Source organism: Peromyscus leucopus, chromosome 8b, assembly GCF_004664715.2.
Source record: "Peromyscus leucopus breed LL Stock chromosome 8b, UCI_PerLeu_2.1, whole genome shotgun sequence".
Taxonomy (NCBI): domain Eukaryota; kingdom Metazoa; phylum Chordata; class Mammalia; order Rodentia; family Cricetidae; genus Peromyscus; species Peromyscus leucopus.
Window position 1 is genome coordinate 59715003 of NC_051086.1, and position 26287 is coordinate 59741289.

The following is a 26287-nucleotide window of genomic DNA, read 5'->3' on the forward strand; positions in this document are numbered from 1 at the left end:
CAGCAAGCGCCTGGACAGACACTCTTCAACTCTTGTCTAGACCCACACATTGTGTTTCGGCCTAAGCAGGGAGATCTGTCGCCCTGTGCTCGGGCACCCTATATACCACTGACTCAGCTGCCTAGGAGGGGAGGGGGGGCCTCTCAACTGCCTTGAGGCCTCCAGCGTGCTGGTAGTACCTGGGCCATGACGTCATGGGACCAGATGTCTGCAGCTGATGTGAGATGTGCTTTGCTCTCCACTTCTGAGGGTCTCAGTAACGTGGGGCCGAACACAGTGGCCAGGTTGTGAAGCGACATCTTGTTGATAGGTTCCTTCTCAGCAACCCTGGGGGAAAGGAAGGAGAACAGAGAAGTCACTCTCCAGCAGCCCCAGGAGACCTGGGACACAGGGAGCTAACGGCACTCGAAGAAGCTCCCTCAGGCATCAAGGGATCAGTCACCTAGCTTCCCTTCCTACAGGTGGGAAGGACATGAGGCTAAGGGATATTTCTGTAACATACCCCTAGCACCTAGGCTATGTGCCAAGCTGATGGAAAACTGCCAGCCAGGACTAACCACTATCAATGGCATCACCCCTGACTTAGATAAAAATCATTACAATAAGATGGAGAATACACTGGCTGTGGTGGTACAACATCTTCAATCCCAGCACTAGAAAGGAAGGCAGAGGCAGGTGAATCTTGAGTGCAAAGCCAGCCTGGTCTACACAGTGAGTTCCAGGACAGCCAGGGCGACACAGAGAAACCCTGTCTCTAAAAACAAACAAACAATGGAGACCACACTGCTCTAAGAACTCGGTGTGATGCTGTACACTGTCAGTCATTGTAAGGTAAGTACCATTATCTAGAGGTGAGGAAAGCAAGTACAGTCACACGCTGAGAGGTGCCAGGGCTGGCTTCGGACCCAGGGGCTCACCATCTTACCATTCTGCTCTTTATTCAGAATCCAACAGTAGTGCAGTTGTGGGGGTCGACAGGGACGGGGACAGGCCAGGAGGACATGCTGCCAGAGGCAGCTACTAGCTGAGCCCGCACTTAGGCAGGCTGTTGTCGCAGGAGCAGCTGTGACCAGAGGCGAGTCAGCACTGCGTGTCGCCCCCCCTCCCTCGGACAGGTGTGCTCATGGGCCTGCTCTGGCTCCTCCCAGAGTTTCCCTGCTTTTCTCTTATGTAACAGACTAGGTCCTCTGTTACCATGTCCCGAGTGACAGTGGGCGCTGCCATCTGTGGTACTGTCCAGGCAGACTCAGTATCACCAAACACATCAAGAAACCCTAGACCTCCCCGATTCCATACTAGGAAATGTTCCTGAGGCTTTGATACACACCCCCTGGACAGGGCTCTCATCCCACTCTCAACTCGACTCCCACCCTCTGGGCAGGAGTCACAAATGTGCCGGCTGACTGCTTTGGAAACGGGCAAACACTTCAATGCCAGCAGGCAGCTATGCAGCTGGCTAGTGCGCGCGCGCACACACACACACACACACACACACACACACACACACACACAGGCACATACACACACAGAGGCACAGGCACACATTCAAAGAGACATAGACAGACACGCACACACAGGAGACACACATACACACAGAGACAGACACACACACACACAACCCCAGATGTGGGCCCAGTTCCCAGGGTGGAAAGCCTAATGAATTTTCCCTCCCATTCCTTCTTAGCGTGTCCTCCCACAATGTTCACCAAACTATTTGGGAACTGGTTGGGACTTTGGTCCTCGCCAAACCAGAGGGAGGGGCATTGTCTCATGATGGGAAAAACAAGGCACCAGCCCTGGCTGTGTCTGAGTCTCCACCGGCCCGCCAGAACCAGAGCCAGCACCTGGACGAGGGGATGAGCTCAGAGGTGCTGGCCGAAGGTAGCAAGTGAATTTAAGGGACACCAAGTGACCTAACCTTCCAGCTGGTGTCTGTGATCAGTCCTGGCCTGAAAAGTGAGCGACGAGGACCCCTTGGTACCACGTTTGGTACTGAACACTAGAATGGATGTCACTTGAACAGCTCTGGTCTGCCTTACCATGAGAGGAGAGAGGCAAGGTGAGAAGGGTCGCAGTTCAGGACTTGGAAGATGTGGGTTTTAAGTACAATTTTCACCACTAAGCCAAGCAAGTCCCTGCTGGCCTTGGGTCTCAGTTTCTCTGTTTCATAACATGAGCCAAGACCAGTAAGTTTTAATTCTTTGTTATTGTTGTTGAAAGATTTATTTATTTATTATGTATACAGTGTTCTGCCTCCTGGATGCCTGCAGGCCAGAAGAGGGCTCCAGATCTCATTACAGGTGGTTGTGAGCCACCATGTGGTTGCTGGGAATTGAACCCAGGACCTCTGGAAGAGCAGCCAGTGCTCTTAACCCTTGAGGCATCACTCCAGCCCCCCAGGTTTCAAATTCTTAACTGACTCATAATAAACATGTGATGATGTAACCCAGGACACACATCTACAGGTAACTGAACAAACAATACTTTTGTGGGCAGCACGCCCTGTTTCACTTAAAAAAATGCCACACTGGGCTGGTAGGGTGGTTCAGTGGTTAAAGTCCTTGCTGCCAATTCTGACGACCTGAGTCCAGCCCTAGAACCCACATAGTAGGAGAAGAGAAATGACTTCTACCATTTGTCCTCTGATCTCCACATGCAAGGCACGGTACACACGCACACATACACACACATGCACAAAATCATAAATGTAAACAAAGAAAAATCTACACCGACTAAATGGCTGCATCTGGGGCCCACAGATTAAAACCAACCTGAGGCCATGTGCTTTACCCACCGTTCTAAGAGGTTCTCCTTATGTCTCCCAAGCTATTCTTGATTGTTCCAGCAACCCCCTGCCTTAGCATCCTGACAAGAGGCATGTGCCACTGTGCCACGACCAATTACTTCAGGCTGCAATCAGGAGCCACAGTTTCCCAACAACAGCATGTGAGTTCAGGAGGCTGAAAACAATCGCTCAGGCGTCTGGGTGGCCGAGCACAGGCCAGTACCCAGGAGGCGGAAGTGAGAAGATTGACAGGTCTGGCGGGACAGGTGACAGGTCTGGGTTGGGCCCCCCTCTCCTCCTCACCTTTTCAAGTGTTCCAGCAGGAAAAGGAAGGTGATGAGGTTGGGGTCGGGCAGGGAGCGGAGTAGGTGCATCATGCAGTTCTCCTTGGCAGCAGGGTCTGACAGGGCTGCGGGAGGAGAAAGGGTCAGGGCAGGGCCTGGCTGGAGGGCAGAAACCTGGCCCTCAGGGGGAGGGCCCAGTCCGTGCATGGACTGTCTGTCAGCAGCGGGTTGCCCTGGGATGCCACACCATGGGTAACATGGCTACAAGGCAGCCTGGGGGAGCAGTCTCTTCCTTTCCTCCTGCGCTAGCCGTGACCCCAGGACCACACAACCCATACTCTACGCTACTTTAATCCAGTAGTTGCACATTACTAGGGGTGGCATGTTTCCCGTCACACACTTCTGAGGCTGGTGCTTACACTGACCAGCCTCCCCTAGGTTTCGCATTCTCCATGGGGTCCAAAGCCCTGTCTGCCTCAGAAGATGGGAGCACTGTGCCAGGCCTGGAAGAGGCCCATCTAGGTGGGCACAGGAGCTCCACTGGCTAGTACCTGGGCAATGAGGAGAGCCATTCTGTGGGGCTCAGGACAGCTGTCCAGTATGTTATGGTTTAAACCAGCTTCCTCTCTGGCCTTTGGAGCTAGCAGCTCAGAGCCTTCTTCCCTAAATGCCTGTGTTTCTAGGAAGCAGATCAGTTTGTAAGGAGGAGCCATAAAGAGGACACCAAGGCAGGGGACAAGGGACAAGAGTCCACCTTAGCACCTCACTCTCAGGTCCTTCAGCCACGAGAAAAAGTACACTGGACAAACCACTGGCAGGAATGCCCGGGGTATCTCCTGCTTTGCATTTTAGCAGCCTAGGAGACTTAGCCCAGCCAACCCTCAGGACGCCAGAAACCTCACCGATGCCCTCCATGAAGGCTGGGTAAAGTCGGTCTGTGAGGAGAGGCTCCGGCAGTTCCCGGAAGTAGAGCTTGAGGGTGCCAGCGATGGCGTTGATGTCCATGTCGCTCAGCATCAGCAGGATGTCCTTGTTATCTGTACAGGAGGGGGCAGAGCCTGAGGCTACACTGGCCTAGGACCCCTGTTCCTCACTGGCAGCCCTCAGAACGGTTTCTGTCCCTCAGATCTGTCCCTCAGACCTCGGCCCACGGCACTTCAGCCTCTGGCTTCCCCTTACAAAGGCAGGGCATACGTGGTACCCACCAGCTCTGTTACATCAACTCAGCTGTCATCTGTGGGAAGGGGCAGCAGGGGACAAGCTGGGGTCTATCTGCTGCGGCTTCCCAGCAGAGAGGAGGGACATAACTTGTCACCCAGAGTACCAGAGCCATATCCACACCACACAGCACACACCTAATCGCATGTTCCCGGGAGCCATATCCCAGCATGCTCTCTGGCCCTATCCTAGCCTTACCTACCTAGACTTGGTTCAGGCATTCTGAGCATTGGGTATGCCAACACTGTCTCAGCCTGACCCTGCAGGATGGAGAAGAGGAAACCCAAGGCCAGACCCCACCACAGAAGGGCTCTGTCGAGGAAGACCTGCCCCCTGGTAACAGGGCCCAGAGACAGCAGCAGAGAGGAACCTGAGCCAGCAATATATATTCTGGAGTCCCAAAGGTCTCAGCTCAAGTTCAGGTACAAAAACCTCCATGCTGGGTAACCCAGAGTAAGGGACCTGACCTCTCTGAATGCCATCCTTATTTGAGTGGAGAGAGACTAGGTGACAAGGTGTAAAACATGTAACTAACTTGTCAGGGGGACTCAGAAACAGCATCCCTCATGCTCTCACAAACTACAGACCAAGGCTCCTCTGCTCTCCACCAGCTGCTCGGGAACCATCCATGCCCACTGGGCTTCCCTACTCACTGGCATCAAAGACAGCCTTCAGTGCCTGGATGTCCGTGGCCACCCCTGATATCCTGTAGATGCCAACCTCTTCAATGCCCCTCTTCTCCACCTCTTCTACGCACTGCCGTACGATGTAGGGCACCTTGGAGCGCTCTCGCCTGCAGGACAAGGGTGCACAGTATAGGGGTGGAGGGGGCTTCTCCCACCGGCTGGGCCCTCTAGGTCCTCCACAGCCTTTCTCAGCCTTGGGCAGCTTGGGGGCCTTGGGGTCAGGAGCCAAGGCAAGGAAGGCCTGGGGAAGAGGCTATCCCATTCCCTAAAGCCTGCTTGCTGAGGTACAGCACGGAGCATGTGTGGAAGAAGTCCTAGAGACTGGTGAAAGAACATCCCACTGGATGGGAGTGCTTGTGGGTAGGGCAGTTCAGTGGCAGAGCACTTCTGTAGCAAGTGTGAGCCCCTGGGTCTGCACCCTAGCCATGCAATTAAAAAAAAAAAAAAAAAAAAATGTTCAGGGGAAAAGGAAAAACAACAAAAAGAAAATGTTCATGGGGAAGCTAAGCAGGGTAGGTCAAGACCTGGGAACAAAGCGCCCAGAGGGGCAGGGTGACCGAAAGGGTGGGGCCCTTTCCCAGCCAGCCACGCTGACTCCAGCTTACTGCTGCCAAGCCCAAACGTGGGCCCACGGCCACTGTCACTTCTTGTTGACTGCAGGGCACAGACACTCTGGCTTCCCCCGGGACCGTCCACTGTTTCCAGGCTGGACCGCTATTTCTAAAGTATCCTAGGAGCCGTTTCTGGCCTCCAAACTGCTAGCCTGTGGCACGGGCAGGGGGGCTGGAAGGTGGGCTGGAAGGTGGGCTGGGGCGGGCACGCGGGTACCAAAGCTACTCAGTCTCCTCCACGGCAGTACCTACTTGGTCACCACGCTGATCTTCACTCCGAAGACGCCGGTTTGCTTCTTGGATGGGGTCCTCTTCAGGCTCATGTCACGGCTGGTAAATTTCATGGAGAATTCCACTTTGATCTGGTCAGGGGGTGGAGTAGGTACAAACCCCCCAGGGCATGAGTGTCACCAGACATAGGGTCCTCTCTCCCCTAGGACTATAAACAGGGCTACCCTCAAGCCGGGCAGGGCTCCATGCACACCTGCAGTTGGGATGGGGAGGGGTGTGGCCACGGAGAGGACACTGATCTGAGGGAGGTGCAAGCAGTCTAGCGCCCCGGGGAGGGTGGCAGGAGGGTGGCCGCCATGGCTCGGATGTCCTTACCCCATTCATTTCAATCACATCTGTATGCCAGTTCTTGGTTTCTACAGTCTGTGGATCCAGCTGCAGGGGGGCGGGGGAGGGGGAGAGAAGGAGGACAGGTCAGGGCCCAGCTTCCCTATCGGTCAGCAGCTGCTTTGCAAGACAGGAAAGGCAGAAGCCTGGATGCTCATCTTTAAATCAACCTGCTGAAGTAGTCTGAGCGAGCCCACAGTCTGAGTCCTCCGCCCACTCCCTCCTAGTCTTTCCTAGGGACGGCCCCTGATGCCCTGAAGAGGAGGGGCACCTTCTACGAGACACCGTGCTTGTCACACTGTGCTGGCCCCTGACCACACATCAACTGCACACTGAGAGAGCACAACGCACAGTACACACTTAGATGAGTGTGGAAAGTGAGGGGACACCAGGGTTTCCTGATTTCTGTGAGGGCACTGAGCCCTTGGCACCTACAAGGAGAACGAGATGCTCAAGCTACACTATGCCCATGCATTTCTATGCCCAGCTGTCCTCCACCTCGGCATGTTTTAAAGTCAACATCTCAACATTACTATGGCAAGTTTAAGTAGCTGTAAAGAATATCATTTCCAGGATAATGTAAATATTGACATCTTAAGATGATGACATCATTCTTTAAGTGCATGCAGTGGAATCTAATTACCATAGTGACTCAACACCCACCATCATCCACTTCAACACAAGAATGAGCTCATCTTTGGAGGTGACAAGGCCCATCTGACAATGTGGTCAGGAGCCAGCACAGAGTGGTGGGCACAGTGCCACACAGAAGTTGCCCCTCTCCTCCAAGGGATCGGAGCTGATTCAATTCTCCCTGCCCACCTTTATCCGGGGCAACTCTCTATAGCTTCAGGGGTACGTGTGCCTAAACACAGGCCACTGTCCCCACGGGGGAAAAGAATGTATGTGAGTCAGCCCAGGCCGTTCCTGCGTCGGTCCCCTCTGAAGGGGCCTGGGGTTACACCTGGCTGGCTCTGAGCCAGTATCTAGGCTGCAGAGGCTCAAGCCCTGGGTCCGACAGTCAGTCCCGTGCACAGAGAGGAATGGAATTAAGAACAGAAGAAGAATGCAGCATGGGGAGAACCAAGGCATACATCTTCCTCGGACAGAGCCCCTGCCCACAGGACGGCCTCCAAAAAGACAGCTATCAGTGTGACGCTGCCTAGGCCCTCTCATTCAGACGGCTTGAGGCCACGGACTCTAGTGAGTCCCAACAGAAGCCCCAGCTTTGGCCCGAACTTCCGTTTTCTTTCAGCTTTTGTCCCCAAATCCCCAGCCTGCTTTTTCCCAGCTCCTCTTCTGTACCTAGACAGGGCCTCTGTCTGCCCTGATTCTATCCCCTAGAAGTGGCCACACACAGGGTAGAGGGATCTCAATTGTCCTTCCCCAGCCGACTGAGACAGATGCATCCCTTGCTTTGGAGGTTTCTGAGACAGGGTCCTGCTATACCCTGGCTGCCCTGGAACTCTCAATCCTCCTGCCTCAGCCTCTGAGTGCTGGGATTTCAGATGCGCATATCCATGCCTGGCTTAGGGCCAATCCTTTTGAAAGTGAGTCTTTCTTTTTCTTTCTTTTCTTTTTTCTCAAGACAGGGTTTCTCTGTGTAGTTTTGGTGCCTGTCCTGGATCTTGCTCTGTAGACCAGAAGGCATGCACCACACTGCCAGGCTAAAGTAAGTCTTTCTAAGCACCAGCAGAAACCTCAGGCTCTTTGATGTCCTGGCACCTACCAGGATTCACCTTACATCCCTTTCTGTCTTGGTACCCTATGATCTGGCACCTCCTCTTGAGAGAGCCAATGGTCCCCAGCCCTGGAGTGGCATCCAGACATAACCTGAGTTTGGAAATGGCAGGTCAGGGCTGACCTGGGGCTCCCGTTCTACCTCATGAATTTGGTGGGTCACTGGGGCTCCCTGAGCCTTGACTTCTTCACAGTGGTAGCCATGCTACCTTCAGGGCTGCCTGACGAGTTTGAGCATTCTGTGACAATCCCTTTGCACACACGTCAGTCCATCAACATAACCCACTAGTATGGTTTACGCCTTCACAGTCATTCCCATTCTGAAGACCAGGACACAGAGTCTCAAACAGTACAAGGAACCTGTCCAGTGTCCCAGACCCAGGGAATGGGTGCTGGGTGCAGTCAAGTCTCCCCGACTTACTCTCTCGGCTCAATCTGTACAACACCATGCAACATGACTAACCTGGCACCTGTACTGTGGAGTGGTGGCTGCTGGCACCATGATTCTTTCAGAAGAAACACCGGACCTCTTGGGACGGGGTCTGGTGTCTAGCTGCTGCTAGAACAAACTTCCTGTTTCTTCTTTTCCCCATGAGTCTGTTTGCGTAGGAGCTCCCCCGTCCGCCACACCCCTACCCCCAGACAGGGTTTCTCTGTGTAGCCCTGGCTGTCCTGGAACTCACTCTGTAGCCCAGGCTGGCCTCGAACTCAGAGATCCTCCTGCCTCTGCCTCCCAAGCTCGGGATTAAAGATGTGTGCCAATACCCCCACCCCCACCCTGCTCCTGGGAGCTTCTGAAACAGGTAAAGCCCCTGCTGATGCTAAGGTCCAGCTCTAGCTTAGCTGCAGGTTCCCATGCTCCAGCCTTTCTCAGAACAGCTATGGGTAAGGCGCCCTTCTTTTTACTCTGAGTCCCCACCATGCCCGTGTCCCTTGGTTCCTGCCACAGGTGTGGCTCTAGCCCTCCCTTCCAAAGACCCGCCCAGCTTCTCGGGACCCTGACAACGATGCTCCGCTTCCCAGGAGGCCGGCAGCCTGGAGAAACCAAGTCTATTTCAGGATGTCATTTAAATACAGAGAAGGGAGGGTGGGGCGCCGAGAGGGACATGGCACATTTTCCTGAGAAATGATGCTGCCTGGGTTGCTGCGACTATTTATAACCCCTGGGAACTGTGGACTCTGCTATTTCCTGATTAGATTAGTGCTCAGGGTACCGGAGCCAGCCCTGGGGATGTCAGTCGCAGGGGGACAACCCCGAGTCCCAGAAGACACGTGCCATCCATGGGTCCTGGCACAGGCACTGAGTGAGACATGGCAGACCATGTGAAGGAGAAAGGCAGATGGCTAATGAGGGGCTAGGTGGGGGAGAGCCACAGGGAACACACCTGTAGAGAGGCTCCTCCAGGGTAGGGCTCAGGTAAGAGAGAGACAGGTCCCAAAACCCCTCAGAGGAAGCTATTAAGCATCGGCCATATACACACAGCAACTCACCTGTCTGTGCATTTAGCCCCCATCCCATTGTGGCCACACATTCTGCCCTCTCCCTAAGAGAGGTGGAGGCCTGTGGACTACTGTCCAAGAGTGCACCAGGCCATGAGCCACACAATGCAGGGCTCTGCTAGGATCCCAGTCAGCCATCACTTTTCAGACGAAGTGGCCGGTATGTAGGGCAGGAAGCGCCCACATGGTCTTCTAAGGGCGGGGCTCAGAGGCTCCAAGGATAGAGGACACTCAGTGTGAGTTTCGGGAACATCTTCAGGTGGGGAAGCCCTTCCTCCCCAGGCCCAGCTTTCAGCAGTCCAGGCAGGTAAGCCCATCGCTTCCTGGCCACTTCCCTGGGCCTGGCATTTAGGAGGCACAAAGCAAGTCTGTGTGGCTCTTACCACTGGAGTCCCCTTCCTATTCTCGATCGATCGGGTGACAAAGCCATCTTCAAGCCTGAATTTTGACTGCTGGGCCACATTCCCCTCTGCCCCATGTCCTCCTCTATCACCCAGCTTAGCCCATCGGGGAATGAGGAGTGTTGTCTCCCTTCCTGACAGGCCCTCATTGTGGGCTGTTTCACCTTCAGGCAGAGGCCCGGCTGTGAGCAGCTGGGACAGACAGAAAGGCAGAGCCAGCCACCTCGGGTCTCAGTGGAGAGGCAGAGGTTGAGCAGTCTTCAGACGCAGTGCTCTGGGAGGATGCACCCCGGGGCTCAGTGGATGAGGCATACCCCTGACGACAAGGTTCAGCAAGGTTCCAGGCCTCCACCTCCGAAAGGGAGACCCCCCTTTTTTTTCTTTTCTCTTTCTCTCTCTCTCTCTCTCTTCTTTTTTTTTTTGATGTGTGTATGCGTGTGTGTGAAAATTTAATTGTAATAAAACATTTTAAAGCAAGTTCCTACACTTAAGAAATCTGCTTTTCCAAGGGGCAGGGGAGCAAACTGATTTCGCAAGCATTTTACCGAGTCCAGGTTTGGGAGACTTCTGCTGCTCTTTGTCACCCCATCCATCCTCTTTTCCCATACGAAGCCGCCTCCTGGTGTGGCCAGGGCAGGACAGATCAAGGTGCTCACCTCCCACCCCCTTTCTCAGAGCCCCCTCCGATCACTGCCACAGCACTGGAGACCTGACCTCCCGCCCCGGCGCTGCTCCCGCCTTCCACTTCACTGTGCCGTGGCCTCCCGAGACGGAGACCCATCCTTGCCCTTTTCTGGAAGGGCACAGTCTCCCCTCACAAAGTCTTAGAGATTTATAAAAATGAAGCACTCCTTAACACGGGCAATAAATCCAGGGTGCCAAAGCCACTCTGACAAGAGGCAGCCCAGGAGTCGCATGAGTGGGGAACCTCAATAAAATCAGCTGCTGACAGGTACTAAATGAAAGGTAGCCTGGGGGTCTCCGGGGATCCTTGTCACTGGCTGGCCAGGCCATGGAGCCTGGGCCCCGAGCCTGGTAAGTACCGTGTCGGCTGTGGGTCCGACACCGAGGCCACAGTGGCGGTCTCTGGGCTGACTTCCCCTTGCCTCCGGTGCCGTCACAGGCTTAGGGCTGGCTCCCTTGGAAAACTAAGCCAGCCTGTCATTGGGACATACCACAGGCATGAGAGGCACAGCAGGGCAGGCAGAGGGGAAGGGGATCTGCCAAGAGACAGCCTCGCCTTCCTGCAGCGGGGCACTTAAGATTCTGTCCACGTGGCTGCTGAGCTCAGGGAAGGGCAGAGGAACATGCCTCCTCCATCCTGCCTTCCAGCTCAGCAACTGGGTCAGGAGAGACCAGGGTCAGGCTCAGGAAACTGTCGCCTCATCTTCCCAGTGGCCTGGCAGCCTCACTGTGAAGCCCAGCCAGCTCGGCCTTTCTAGGCCTCTCCCTCTGGAGGAGGTACAGCAGGGCTGGCCACCAGGCTGCTCTGGAAGTGCTCTGTGGCCACGGTTTGTCCGCTCCTCCCAAGCCAGGCACAGGTGCGCCAAGCTGACTCCCTAGTCGGAGACACCCAGGGGAGGCCCCTTTGCTTCTCCTTGCTCCCCCGCCCCCTCTCAAGAACTCTCAAGTTCCCGAGGAGGCCCACATATGGAAGGGGTTTAGAAGCTCTGAAGGAGGCTTTTATTGGAGCCAGGTTAGCGTCTTAGTCCCACAGCAACCTGCCTTTTCCTGAGCTCCACCCAGGACACTCGGCCTGTCCTAGGTAGACCACACTCTTGGCCTCTGGCTGGGCATGGCTGAACTTTGAGGGGGAGCAGGCGAAATTCAAAACTGGGCCGCCTGTGAACCTCCACCTCTTCGCTAGCCCTGGCGCTCTGCCAGGGCCTTCCTACTCAGGGCCAACCTCAGGATTTCACCCCAGGGCCAAGCTGCAAGTAAACAATGAGTATTCCACCCTGCCCCTGCCCCGGGCCATGCTGGGGTCAGCAGGGTAGCAAGGGCAGGGGCAGCAGCCCGTCTGGAGGCGTTCAGGACCAAAGCAGCGGAGGAGGCCCTCAGCTGCCTGAGGCGGTAGGCTTTCCAAAGCCCAGGCTGGCTGCTGTTGGAAGGCCAAGGGTCTGGAAAGACCACCATGGGCTCAAAGGCCTCGACTTGCAGTGGTTTCGTAAGAATTACAAAGTCCTCTTCAGAAGCTGACTTTACCTCCCCACCCTGGCTAGGAACATTTTTTTTCTACAGACAGAGCCCACTTCTAGTGAAAATGAGGACACTGGCAGTTCCACTGTGCGGATCTGAATAGACTCCTCTCCAGGCCTCACATCTGCTCCGCGTCTCACGTTCACATGCATCATCAACAGCATCCCTGTGGCCGCTGAGGCACAGCAAACTGGGCCAGGTGGCAGCCCCTACCCACAAAGCAGACGGGCGGGAACCTTGCCCCGCCACATGTTCCCATCTAGGTTATCAACTGGCTGCAAGGCCACCTTGCTCACTGGACATCTGAGAAATAGCCATAGGACCCGGGGAAGTTCTGGGCCTCCTCCTTGGAGGCCACATAAGGCTGGTGGTATAGGTGAGAGCCTATATATAGAGCCAAGCTGTTTGGATTTAAGAGCCAGCTCCTCTGCAAAGCACTGTGTGACATCATCTGGGTCAATCCCTAAGCCTCCGTTCCTTCATACATAAAATGGCACCGAGAACACCAGAACTTACCTCAGAGCATCAAGAGCTAAGACTGATGCCCGGGACCCAGTTACGCTCAAAACACACCAACATTACCAAGTTGTGCCGAAAGGCAGCTCCAGGGGCTTCCTTCTTGGTCACTGATGGGTCCCTATGCCTTCAACTCCGATCCCTCCACTCTGCACGACCTTTGCCTGCCTCTGGACACACCTGCTGGGACTTCTGTCTGTAGGTTACTTGTCTGGACTGCACTATTCCTAGACTGTCCACAGCCAAACCAGGAAAGTCCACCATTTCAATTCTCCACGCTAAGCCTCCCACTCTCCCTCTCTAATCCACTACCCTATTTTCTTTTCTTCCCAAATCATCCAGCCGGAAGTTACCCTACTCACTGACTGACTTCTTTAGATCAGGCCTCCTTGCCTGGGCCCCTCGATATCCCTTGGCCCCGCACACAGGAAGCACTCCGTCAACAACTATGGCCCAGGATGTGGGGGATGGAGACAGCAATAACTTTCTACCAGGGTTCCTTCAAGACAGGAGCCAAACGTTCCCATTTGCCTCTCTCCTCCATGTTCGGTGAATGGCTGGCCATGGCCCACATGCATCCATGATGTGGCCTCTCCCCTCCAGACTCTCCTGTGTGTGGAGAGTTTAAAGCTTTGGAATAGGGATTAAGTCTTAGCCAAGACCATCGTATGAGCTGGATCCACAGAGATCATCCCATTCAGTCCCTTCACTGCACTGACTCCAGAAAGAAGAGACTTATCCGAGGTCTCACGGCAAGTTAAGCCATTTTTTTTCCAAGACTGAAAGAATGAAGCCCCTTGGCTCCTACCAACCCAGGGCACTTTCTCCTCTAGAAGTCTGTGTCACATGAATCGGGGCAGCTTCGAGGGGGCATTCTAGAGCACGAGCACAGCACTCAAGCACCTGATGGGAACGGGTGCTGTGGGTGCCACTGCACGGGCTCTGTTTCTCTGAGGCACCAGCTATAGATAGGGTCACTGTCCAGGAGACAGATGACGGCAGGTTGTCTCAGGCCCTGTTTCAAGCTCAGCCAGGCTAGGGGACATTTCCTCAGGCACCTTTCCCTCTCCGCAGAAGCCCAGGAATAGCTCCTATGGCTTCTGTGGGACCAAAGACAACACACCTGGTCTGTGGCTCCTGGAAACCCAAGACTGATAACTGGCTTTCTCCTGGGCACTGAACGGGTCCCAGGAGCAGGGGGTGGTGTGTTCCTCTAGGCCACCGGGGAGCTGACAGAACGCCAGTGTTCCTTCCTGTCCCCAGCACGCTGTGACAGACGAAAGGAAGACAAACAGTCCCTTGTCAGCTCAGCAGAGGGCCGAGTCCCTGCATCTGAGTGCCCTTCACCAACACATGGACATCCCCAGACGGCACCTGCAGAGGTTTCAGGGAGCCTTCCTAATGCCTCCACAGCTCTGCCCTGGGCCTGGGACCTCACTACCTCTGGACACTACTGCAGTCCTGGGTGCCAGCAGCTCTGGCCTTTGAGGAACCACTTTGGTTGGCAGGCTCAGAAACCTCTGGTCCAAGGCCATCCAAAAGCAGGGCACCAAGCCCAGGAGGGCCAACTGGCCACTCTGCGTATAGGATCAGACATGCTGGAGAGCCCCAGAGAGGCCTGGCACTTACCTCACACAGTACCAAGAGCTAAGATACCCAGGTGCCAAAACCTCTGACAAGTTCATCCAGAGCAAGGACTTCCATCTCCATGCACCAGCACATTGCGTACAGATGTACGTACAGATGGCTCCGCATCTGCAGGGGGCTGCAGTGCATCAGATATGCAGAGTCGCGGACTTTGGAGAGACAGCCCAGTGGAAGGTGGGGGAGCTGGGGTTCAGAGACTATTCGTGTGGTCCCCCGAGGTCGGAGTTCCTCACTTTGGAGGTGTAAGCCCAGTGGCTGTGTGAACACAAGGGTCGCAGAAACCCTACTTCCCAGCTGATGGTCTGACCACAGTCCTGCCCCCACAGAGGTCTGGGAGGAGGAGGAGGGTTGTAGGGTCTCTAGTCCCTGGGGGAAGCGCTCCTGTTCTTTTGTCTACAGCTGAAGGACTACTACAGGAATGCCGTGGGGTCCATGAATGGCAAAGGCACACAAAGCAAGTTCTTCTCTTTGAGAGTAAGAGCGGGGCCAGGCATCAGGCAGCCACAGGCAGGGCATTTCTACTGCAGAAGCTTTGATCTCTCCTCCTTACCTCCTTCTCAGGAAGGGTTTTATTATTTAGCTTTCTTTTTTTCCTTATTTTTATTTTTTGTTGTTATTTTGTTTTTTTTTTTTTTTTCTTTTCTTTCTTTTTTTGGTTTTTTGAGACAGGGTTTCTCTGTGTAGTTTTGGTGCCTGTCCTGGATCTCGCTCTGTGGACCAGGCTGGCCTCGAACTCAGAGATCCAAATGGCTCTGCCTCTCGAGTGCTGGGATTAAAGGTGTGCACCACCGCTGCCTGACACTATTTAGCTTTCTATGTAGCACAGGCTAGACTCAAATATGTGGTGGTCCTCCTGCCTCAGCTTTGAAGACTAGGATGACAGGTTTGTGCCACCACACAAGTGTTAAGGTCTCTCTTGATGTTCACAGCCAGAATGAATGAACGAGCCCAAGACAGGTGTGTATCTTATATCTAGTACTCTTGAACCCTCGATGGCAGGAACAGCTAGGAAATGGCTAAGTGAATGTCTTGGGATGTGCATGCTATATACAAACCTGTGCTGGAAAGATCTGTCAAGCTAAATGACACACAAGAGGACTAGGAGCTGTCCTAACAATGGAACACTCTTCTACGGTCCTCCCAAGCTCTAAGGTCCCCCAGACAACTGTCCTCAAGGTGTCCTGTATCTTATCCTTTCTCAGGTACTACCTCTGACCCTTTATGTAAACAGGTTGGGGTTAACAGCCATCAGAGAACAGGTGTAGCAACAACAGCCCCCCTCTTGCCAAGAGAAGTTCTTCAAAATCCTGGACTTCTCAGGCCCATACGGCCATTCTTTGAAACAGAGACAAAGGCTCAGAAGCTTTCCTCAGCTCTCCTCTGCCCCCTGGATCTTCAATTCAGACTGAATCTCCACTTCTGGCCAGTATCTGGTCTGAATGAGAAGCATCTTTGTCTCTGGTGAGTGAAATAGTAAGTCTTGATTTCCTCACTGGATAAATGTCTCTGGCCTGGCTGTGCTTCGGGCTTCTTACTCAGCCTCTGTGATTCCCACAAGGGACCTTATTAAAACCTTTGGCTGTTCTGGGATTAGGAATGGAATTCCTCCTTCAGTCCCTTCCCCTCTTGGGTTCAGCCTAAGAATCTAGACCCAGGCAGGATAGGAGGAAGGGCAAAAACCCTGAGCTTGCTCTACTTGAATATGATTGGAGAGAGAGAGAAGAAAGTGAAATGCAAGTTAAATACTGCACGTCCTGGCAGAACCCACAAAGCCAAATGCCACGTGTGTCCTCTGCTAAATGCTTGCACAACAAACCAACCACCAAGCCAGAGCCTAGAATGAGACTTCGGCCCCAGAACCCTCCTTGCGGACAAAAGCAACTCCAGCATGGCCCCTAGCAGAGTCCCTGGACCTCCGTCTCCACTCCTCCGGCCAACCCAGGCCTCACGCTATTTCAAAGGCTCTATTTTAACAACAGGACCTTTCTATCAGAACAGACTTTTCAGGCCCAGTGTGGGGTCCGATATGAGTCACCCTCCCGTCCCCTCTGGCTTTTAATGGCTTGGGTTAGAAGGGAGCAAAAAAGTCCACAGGTATCTCAACATTCAGGACATCAAATTCTTAGGGCACAGAGTTAATAAGGTGCTCCCTCCTGTCAGGCTGAGCAGAAGCTTTCCCCGCCCCACCTAAGGCCTGCCTCATCTCAGCACCCTCAGCCTGGCAGTGAGCCACTCGGAATAAGTAGACTAACTCAGCTACAGAAGGGAGAGAAAAACAGGCTCCCCCACACACACACACACTGGCCTATGCACAATGAGGCAGGCTCAGGAGGAGAGATGTCCCTGTCACCTGCAGTGTCAATGACACCAACACATTTTGTCACACAGCATGTCCTAGGGGACTGAATCACCAGCTACAAAGCACAGCCCCGCGCCACGGCCACCCCGCAGTCACACTGACACCAAGAAGCTCAGCAGCCCAGCACCTCTCTGGCCAGAGATCACATGAGAAACGGAACTGTCAGATGCCGCTGAAAGCCGAGCCGGCCAATGAGTTCCTAAAGTGGCTTCTGTTTTGCCAGCCGAAATGACAGGAGAACCGAAAATGTGGCTTTCAAGGTTTAGAATTTTAACCCCACCCCCCCCCCCCGCCAGGTACCCAGGGAGCAGGCAGGTAGACTGCGAGGCTCTGACCGGCTAACTTTAGGTCAGGAACCTGCTAGAGCACTGTCTTGCCAAGCTTGAGGTTTGGGAATGATGTGCTCTGGGCTGGTGTCTGCTGGCCTCAGCAAGACCTAGGAGAGGAGGACAGGGTGGGGATGGCTCCAGGCTGCCGGCAACAGACAGCTGCCTCAGCACAGAGGGGCTCTGGTAGCTGCCAGGGCCAGTAGGGCTCTGCTCGCTTGGTCCCCAGGGAGACTGAAGGTGACCCAGGGGCCAAAGCAGGACAGCTCAAGTTGCTGCCCTGCCCAGCACTTTCCAGGACTGATGTCACCTCTATAGGGTCAAGTATGCCTCACTGGCCGGAGATCAAACCAAAGAGGAGCCAATGGGCCCCAGATCATTCTTCTTGGCAGGGGCTGGTTGGCACAGAGATTGGCAGAAGATCTTCCTCTGAGATCTAGGGAGACTTGCAAGTCCCATCACAGACCCCATGTCCAGGTGAAGGATTACCAAGGCTCTGGCCAGCCAGAACCGGCACCTTGTAACAACTTAGGCGGTTGATCTGGTCTGTAGAGTTATCAAGCGTTTACTGTGTGCTGCTGGGCACTGGGTCTGGCTTCTCCCTGGCTGCCTGAGGCCCAGGGCCGAAAGCCAGCCCCAAGGCAGCCTGCCCAGCGGCAGGACAGTTGGCTTCTATCTCAGACTTTAATCCCAACTCAGGTTTGGGGCTGGAGGCAAGACCCTGCAGGGAGCTTGCCCTGGCCTAGCTTGTTCAGGAACCCCCAGACATGCTGTGTGAGTTGCTGGATACCCAGTTGGCACCAGGCCAGCAGTTGTCTGGGTGGTCCCTAAAGAAGCAGTCTACAGCCCCTAGACTCAGCACATTACGCCCTCTCCACCACCAGTCCCTCCTCCCTGGTGGCAATGATCCTTTCAGCTTGCACAAAGAAAGCTCACAAGGCAGAGCATGCTGAGGTGCCCATCATCAGCAACCGGATGGAGAGCTGAGATCCATAAGAGACGGTTGGGGGTAATGATGCTTGTGCTGGGCTCCTGGGAGGACAGTAAGATCCAGTGAGGCTGTCTGTCTATTTCTATTCCTGCCAGCCTATACTCAGGAGGAAGCCAGGCAGAGTCCACTTAGGAGACAAACCTCCTTCTGCTGAACGAGGGACAGACACAGACAGAGAAGGCAGCCAGGGTTAGGGTGGGGGCTGCCACTAGCATTTATCCCTAAGTTCAAGCCACTTAAAGCATACTCATACCCACGTTCCAGCCTCTGTCTTGGGACTTCCGGGATCCAGCAGGAGCAGTAGTGCAGAGGCAGGGTCCCCAGCGGCCCCAGCCCTCCCTCAGCCCTGCAGCCCTTCTATCCCTCCGCCACCCCTCCAGCCCTGCTAGCACCTTCTGACGGAGAAGCTTACTGCGCACTCGGCCCCAGAGCCGGGCGCCAGTATTGGGCACACGCTTGCTCCCGGGCTCCTCCAGCTGATCCAGGCAGCAGCGCTCCAAGGACTCGCACACTGCCTTCAGGCTGCAGTCGGGCTGAGGCAGGATGTCCGTCATGCCAGCGGCCAGCCTGCCGGTCCGGCTCCGGGCAGAAATGTGGAGAGGCGCGCAAGCAGCTCTAGAGCGAGCCGCCGCGGTCTGCGCACAAGTGCTTAGCAGGGGCTGTGAGTGGGGCAGTCCCGAAGCAGCAGCGGGTGTGGGGCTCCGGTTTCTCCTCCCCTCCCTCGGCGCCCTCCTCCTTCCCCCTCCCTGGAGACTGCAGCCGGGAAGCAGCAGAGTCTGAGCGCAGCACCAGGGCCCAGTGCCTCCCCTCAGGCAGCCTGCTGCTGCCCGGTCAGGTGAGCTGCAGCTCCCGGGAAGCGGAGCGCGGTGTGCGCCACGGCCAGCTGCACACAGTACACACAACACTGCCGCCCCACAGAAGGAAGTGACTCTAAGAAGGATTGGGAGCTGCCCCCCTCCAAAACCATGCAGGCCCGGGGTTTAACTCTTGGCAAGCTGGGGCTTCTCCTCACCCATCCTCTATCTCTCCCCTTCCAGCCTCTACTAAATAGAGTTTGACAAGCAGCTAGGCACAAGCCAGTTCCTAGTCGCCGTTAACTCCTTCACCACCAGGCTGCTCCTGGGACTTGGGTAGGTATCAAGGGCAAGCCAGAGGGGACTTCCAGGGGCCACAGTTGTGGGTAATGGCCATGAAGAGCTGCCCACCTCCCTCGCCAAGGACTGCTTTGAAGTTCCACTTCTTACTCACTCAATTCCTGTCCTGCGGCAAGTTCCTCCATGCCAACTTGGTGGCAGGCAGGGCCAGACATTTGTTTATGCTCTCAAGTCTCCTGAGGCAAATGTACAGAATAAAGAAGCAGTCTCTGGGGCTTCATTCAGCAGCCCCAGCGGGTATCAGGTCTCTGGGACCCTCACCAAGAACTTTGTGAAAGCATATGCAGCGCCCTGGTCACGGGTGTCACCAACAAAGACTTCTTCTACAGGGGTGGAGGATGCCCAAGAGCACAGAAGCGACGGCAGGGTCTCGGGAGACAGAACTAGTAAGTGCTTGCTTTTTTTTCTCTTTTCCTTTTCTGAGGTAGGCCCTCTCAATGTAGCTCTGGCTCTGCAGCCCAGGCTGGCCTCAAACTCGGAGATCAGCCTGCCTCTGCCTCCCCAGCGCTGGGATTAAAGATAGGTGCCACCATGCCCAGCTAGCTCTTGTTCAAACTGCAGAATGAGAAGTGACTCCTTTCTCAAGCCAACCATGCAACTTAGAGTGTGATACTCAGAGAGAAGAGAAAAGCCAGAACCCTAGATGGCCAGGGTATACGCAGCAACCCAGGTGTTCTGGCCATCCCACCACTGCAAAGCTGGGCGTGTACAGGGAGGAAACTTGGGTCCACATGGTACCAACCAAGAGCCCTGCATGGGGCTTTCTTTCCACACTGCACTTCTATGACGGTGCTGCTCATGTTTCCATTTTAGAGTTGTGAGAACTGGGGTTCACAGGGAAGCAACGTCCCGGCTTGGGGTACAGATGCAGCTGCCGCTGGGAAGGGACAGGGAAGACCCCCCAAATCCCCCATGGGTCACAATCCCTGCCTGGCTGAAGTGTGGACAGTTCTCAGGATTAGGGGCAAAGTGATGGACTGGAGTATAGGTACCAGTCCTGGCCCTCTGAATACCCCTGCCGGTTCCCAACCAGTGACAGTCCCTGGGATTTTCTATTTCTGTCCCTGTCACCTTCCTGGGAAAGGGGCAGTTTAACTACAGGGCCAGCCAAGAACTGGCAGAGAAAGACTGCTCTCTGAGTGGTCAGCACCACACTGACCCTCTCTCCATAAGGACTGGAAGCTTCCCTCCAGCCTCATGAAGGACAAGCACTAGAATAGACTGTGATTAGTGTGGTGCCTCTGCCCTCCGCACTTCGAAGGATTGACACTTAGGGTGGCGCAGGTGACAGAGGAGTTTTACCTAGGTTCCAGGAGGAGGGCCTGGCTAAGTGCCTGACCCTGGAGTAGGGCCTGAGCAATCAGATGAACCAAAAGCCAGGTATGACAAAGCTGCCAGCCTGGGGGCGGCAGGGGGCAGATGGGACTTAACGCTCCACAGGATGCAGAAGGGCTTTTGTGTACCTACTATGATGGGGGTGTCCTTCAAGAGGCCCAGGGTATATACTACCAGGACAGTGAAGAAAAAGTACCCCAAAAGTTGAGAGGAAGATCAACTGTAGCTGGAGGGGATCAGGGATGCTTTGTGGAAAGGAGGCACTCTCTGCATGGGTAAAGTCGCTCCATCCCTCCCCCAGGTCCGTGCTGCGCTCAGCATCCTCTTCACGAAGGTGCAGTGGCTGGTTGCATAACTAGCTGGGAAGGCACCATCTGAACTGCTCACCTCATTCGCCTGCTGCAGACACACAGCTGGTACCTGGTGCTGGCAGGTTCATTTCAGAATGGCTGACACGGGCTTCCCAAGGTTCTCTTCCCAATAGCTGGGTCAAACGCCACAGAGTACAGTCTCAGGGAAATGTGTACTGCTCCCACCACTGATGTGTGGGAGAAGGGGGGCAGGAGAAATCCTGTTCCCAAAGTCCTACACTTGTCTGTCTTAAGAACCCCAGGCTCAACACTTGTCTGGGTAAAGCAAGCTCTGATTGGATGAGCAATGGCCAACTGGTCTCCATGGTGACAAAGGTGCCTTAGCAGATGGGTAGCTGAGTTGGGAGGATCTTCCCTGGAGATACTCAGGCTTTCCTTTCCTCCCAAAGGACTGGGGCCTTCCTCTGGGGACAGCACAGATCTGCCTTTTCTTTTCCAAGCCTCACTCATTCCTTCCTGGAATCTGTGTTCTAGGAGCAGGGTAGAGGAGGGGGTGTGCAAGATGAACGTCCCAGCAGGTTCCTCAAAAGCAACAGTCTGAACACTGGTCTCTGCAGCCAATCACAGACGGGTCTTCATTTCCGCTCTAGGTAAGCAAGGCTCAGACCAGCCTGGCCACCCAGGAAGTAATCACATCCCCTCCTGCTGTGTTCTCCCTGTTCATTCAGCCACACCTGGCCAAACTGCCTCTGAGGACACGCAGCTCCCCCTCCCCACCCTCCCTGTCTGTATAAACAGAGCTTGGGTGGTAAGGTCTCCTGAATGAACAGATGTCGCTGCCTTTGGAATTAAAAACAACCCTGGTGGACAGTCACGTTCTCCACCATCCCTTCCCTAGGCTCTTGGCCAGAGCCAAGAGTGGCTGTCCCTAGGGCGAGGTGGGTAGGACCCTAGGCTATATGCAGAGAGGGAACCCTCCAACCAGCACAGACGTGACTGAAACAAGATTGGGTTATCAGCAGTCTCACTGCGGAGGGAAAGGAGGTCAAAGGGCTAATGCCCAGCCTGAAACATGGGCTGGGTCTCCCACACAGGGACAGGGTCTCCCACACAGGGACAGGGTCTCTTGCCACCAGCTAGGGGTGGGACAGTATTCAGGTAAGTCCTCCAGCCTATGAACACAGGAGGAAGGCTCTTTCTCAGAAACCTCAGAATATGGAGGCTGCCTCTCCAGAGTGACCTCCATTTCCTCAGAACAACTTTCACCTCCTCCCAGTCTAGACTGGAACCCCAATTCCTTGCCCTTGTTCAGATGCTAGCTCCCCCTACTGGGGACTCAAGAGTGATAGAGGAAGCTCCCCAAAACAGGCCACTCTGAGAGTCCTAGTAGAACCAGGAGCCTGGGGGATGAGGGTAGGGAGGGAGCCCCTGGGTCTCAGCAGAGAGCAACATGGCACGGACCTAAAGGAACAGAGCTGGAAGGCAGACGAATGGAGACCAGGTCCTATGGAAAGGCCATGCCAGCTGGGGATGAGATGGCACATCAAAGAGAAAACAGTGGGGAACAGGAGAGGGCCCGGGCCTCTCCACATTGATGGCTTTGCAGGTAGGTCCTACTGTTCTGGCGGAAGGTCCACCTCATCCACCCCACCCTCACCCCCCACCCCCGGCATCCACATACCCAAAGAGTCTGCAATGTTCTGGCGGAAGGTCCACCTCAATCCCCCTCCACAGCCTCTCTCTCCTCAAACCCTGCCTCATCTCAGCCCTCCAAACATGGCTCCTCCCCCAGAGACCCTCAAGACTACCCACACAGGGTATTTAAACTGCTCCCCAGAAAACAGTGGTTTTTCAGTCTCTCTTCCACATCTCCTCTGGGGGACTGGAAAATCACCCAGGGTTGGGGGGTTTTACCCATTAAATCTGGGCTTTTCCTTACTTCGGTTTGATTTAGTCTGATTTGGATTGCTGTGTCGATGGTGAAGCTTATCGGGGGTGCAAAAACTTTTCACCTACATTCCTGTGTGCTCTTATCTTGATAGGTACCCATCTGTGCTGGGTAGTTTTATGTCAGCTTGACTCAAGCTAAAATCATCTGAGAGGAGGGAACCTCAATTAAGAAAATGCCTCCAGCCAGGCATGGTGGCACACACCTTTAATCCCAGCACTCAGGAGGCAGAGGCAGGTGGATCTCTGTCAGTTCTAGGCCAGCCTGGTCTACAAAGTGAGTTCCAGTACAGCCAGGGTTACACAGAGAAACCCTGTCTTAAAAAAACAAAACCAACAAACAAAACCAACAACAAAAAAATCTGGCTGCAGACAAACCTGTAGGGCATTTTCTTAATTAGCGATCAATGGGGGAGGGTCCTTCCCCCATCTGTGGGTGGTTCGATCCCTGGGCTGGAGGTCCTGGGTTCTATAAGAAAAAGGGCTAAACAAGCCATGGGAAGCAAGCCAGTAAGCGGCACACCTCTGTTTAGAATAATCTTTTTGTACACTGTGAAGACATATTTTTGCCAAGGTGACTTCTGATGAATTAATAAAGAGCTAATGGCCAATAGCTAGGGAGGAAGAGGTTAGGTTGGATTTGTGGACAGAGAAAAAGAGTGGGAGTGGGGGGGATGGGTGTCACCAGCCAGACGCAGAAGAAGCAGGAGATGAACATGCTGTACTGAAAAAAGTTACCGACACATGGTAGAGTGTAGATAAGAAAAATGGGTTAAGTTAGTAACAAGCCTAAGCTATGGACCAAGCATTTATAATTAATAGTAAGTCTCTGTGTGGTTATTTGGGAGCTGGCTAGTGGGACAGAGCTGACTGACGGGACAGAAAAACTTCGCCTAAAAATGGCACAAAATGTGGGGTGAGGCCACATATATCCACATAAAACCTAAAAAAGCTTAAGAAAAGGTTCCAAACACACAAAAACACAGCCAAACACAGTTTCCTAGTCCCACAGTCTCTCATATGGGCCATGGTACAGAGAGGTGTCTCCTGGCCCCTGCCTGCAGACTTGAGACACCAGGGTGAGTCCTGCCAGCATGCCATGAACTGGTGGATTTGTTTTGCTCATGCAGACAGAAAAGATTACAGATACAGAATAGAGACAGACCCAGATGGAACAGTGTGTTTAAAAATGTACATAGGCTTGGGAGAGAGAAGAAAGGATATAGACAGTCACAGAAGTTTAAAAAAAAAAAGAGCCATGTAGAGATGGAAAATACAGAGTCTAGATCCTGTATGTCATTGTGTTGTCTTTAAAGTTTTTGATTGTTGATGAAAGAGAGATAGCTGCTAAGAGACATTAGATTATGATAACTGTCAGATTATACCAATCTATATATTTTAAAAATACCTTGACTTCAAAATAGAAGTCAAAAGATATGTTGTTTTGGGGAAGAGGTTATGTTTTTGTTGCCACAGAAAACAAAAGGCTATGGATTCGTTCAAGGTTGAAGATGATAAGGTTTGATCAGGGAAGACCCCCTGAAAATCCAGGTTACAGACATAAAGAAATAAACTAAAAAAACCAAAACAAACAACCCCCCCCAAAAAAAAAACCTACGAAACACATAATGTATATTTTACCTGCTCAAATATAAAACAAAAAAAAATCATCCGTGGCTGATTTGTGTATAATACACAGTCTATACTTGTGTTAATACAGATATATATGTTAATGAAAAGTTCATGTATTTTCAGAGGGCCCAGATACCAATAAAAATGGATGACCCAGGTAAATCCAACATCTTACAATACCTCTGTTGCAGTTTCCTCAGAGTTCTGCATCCAGAACAGCTTCAAGGCTGATGGCTGAGACAGTCCAGCCTCACAGACTACTCCAGCCAAAACTTAACCATTATCCTAAATTTTCTCAGGGTCCCCCAAAGATTCCAGCACTCTCAGACAACAGGAAGCAGTCTGGAAAAAACACTCACATTCCCAAAAGATAGATTATGGATGTTTGTCTTTGCTTAGGGGGCTTGGTTGCAAATTATTATTGGTCATGATTAAAAAAAAAAACAAAACTAAGCAAAGGAATTAGATTCAAAGATCTCTTTCTGAAGGCAAAAAGGGGATATAATATAGAAATGATGAGATAAAAGGATAAATTATTGAATTTACTTTAATCCCCAAAGCATCTAATTTTAAATATTTTACATGGGTATGGATTTTGGTTTATTGATACAAATTTAATGTTATTTTTGTTATACTGTATGTATGTTTCTACTCTTGTTTGGGGTATTATGCTTATGCAGTTCATTTAAAAATGTAATGTATAATTAAGAAATACAGGTTAGTAGTTAGTCATCTATAATAATCAAACTTATAGTCCTATTAGGTATGTTCCAAATTAGGTATATTTAGATAGATAAATGGTCTTCAAACACTTCAAAGACCTATAGAATATGGCATTTTAAATGTTTTAATAACATAAGGCATTTCATGACAGTGAGACATGTCAGCTCCTGGCAGCACCAATTTACTTCAGAGAAGATGATGGGCATTGAAGAAACTCCATATGAGAGTTTACTTCTTTTGTTGCAAAAGTTAGCCACTGGGCAAAGAAACTACCCTTGCCTCAATTGCTGAAAGTATCAAATGCTGCTAAACTGGACCAGCAGGATGCGAAAGAAAAGTGACTGCCAAGACAAGGTAGGACAGTCCTTTCAGATTCCCTGCTTCTTAGAAATGTTGTCAGATACACTACGCCTGTAGGCCAAAGATGGATGTTCCGACATTACAGAAGAACTCTGGGTGATTGTCCAGGCAGTCAGATGTCCCTATCATTAGGTAACATTATACCCTTCTGGGGTCTTTGATGGAGTTAAAGACTAAATGATTAGACTTAAAAAGTTTTCCTTAGTTATGATAAAAGGTAAATTAGGTATAAAACCTTAGACTCACAAAGATAGATAATAGAATATTTTCTCTGATTTTGCCAAATACAAATGGATTGGATATTGTAACTGTAATTCTTACTTGGTAACAGCTTTTGCTATATATAGTTTACTCTGTTAAAAGTTTAAAACCTTTTTTAACTAGACAGAGGGGGGAAATGTTATGGAATAATCTTTTTGTACACTTTGAAGATGTGTCTTTTCCAAGGTGCCTTCTGATGGATTAATAAAGAGCTAATGGCCAAAAGCTAGGCAGGAAGAGGTTAGGTGGGACTTGGGGACAGGGAAAAGGGGGGTGTGTGCAGCGGTAAGGCAGGGTCACTACTCAAGATGCAGAGGAAGCAGGAGATGAACATGCTGTACTGAAAAAGGGTATGTGGTAGAGTGTAAATAAAAAATGAGTTAATTTAAGATGTAAAAGCTAGTTAGTAAGAAGTCTAAGCTATCAGCTGAGTATTTATAATTAGTAAGTCTCTGTGTGGTTATTTGGGAGCCGGCTAGCAGGACAAAGCTGACTGGCAGGCCAGAAAAACTCCACCTACACCCCTCCACTGCCTCTGTATCAGCTCCTGCTTCCAAGTTTCTGTCCTGCTTGAGTTCCTGTACTGACTTTCTTCAATGATGAATATTGAGACTAGGTGGCGGCAGCACATGCCTTTAACCCCAGCAGTTGGGAGGCAGAATCAGGTAGATCTCTGTGAGTTC

The 26287-nt window shown here is 52.6% G+C and overlaps 1 protein-coding gene across 6 annotated transcripts in view; it reads right to left on the minus strand.

Annotated features, from left to right (window-relative positions):
* The window catches only part of Abr (ABR activator of RhoGEF and GTPase), a 199107-nt gene that overhangs the window by 2783 nt on the left and 170037 nt on the right, over nucleotides 1-26287 (minus strand). For 5 of the 6 annotated variants that reach the window (XM_037200611.1, XM_028866792.2, XM_028866790.2 and 2 more), the window contains 6 exons: nucleotides 6191-6250; nucleotides 5837-5946; nucleotides 4941-5080; nucleotides 3972-4106; nucleotides 3089-3194; nucleotides 180-327 (listed from right to left, as the gene is read on the minus strand). In XM_037200611.1, the coding sequence (XP_037056506.1) occupies nucleotides 180-327; nucleotides 3089-3194; nucleotides 3972-4106; nucleotides 4941-5080; nucleotides 5837-5946; nucleotides 6191-6250 (699 nt within the window). Of the gene's footprint in view, nucleotides 1-179; nucleotides 328-3088; nucleotides 3195-3971; nucleotides 4107-4940; nucleotides 5081-5836; nucleotides 5947-6190; nucleotides 6251-18273; nucleotides 18565-26287 lie in introns of those variants that run through there. The other variant, XM_028866793.2, reaches the window with a different exon arrangement.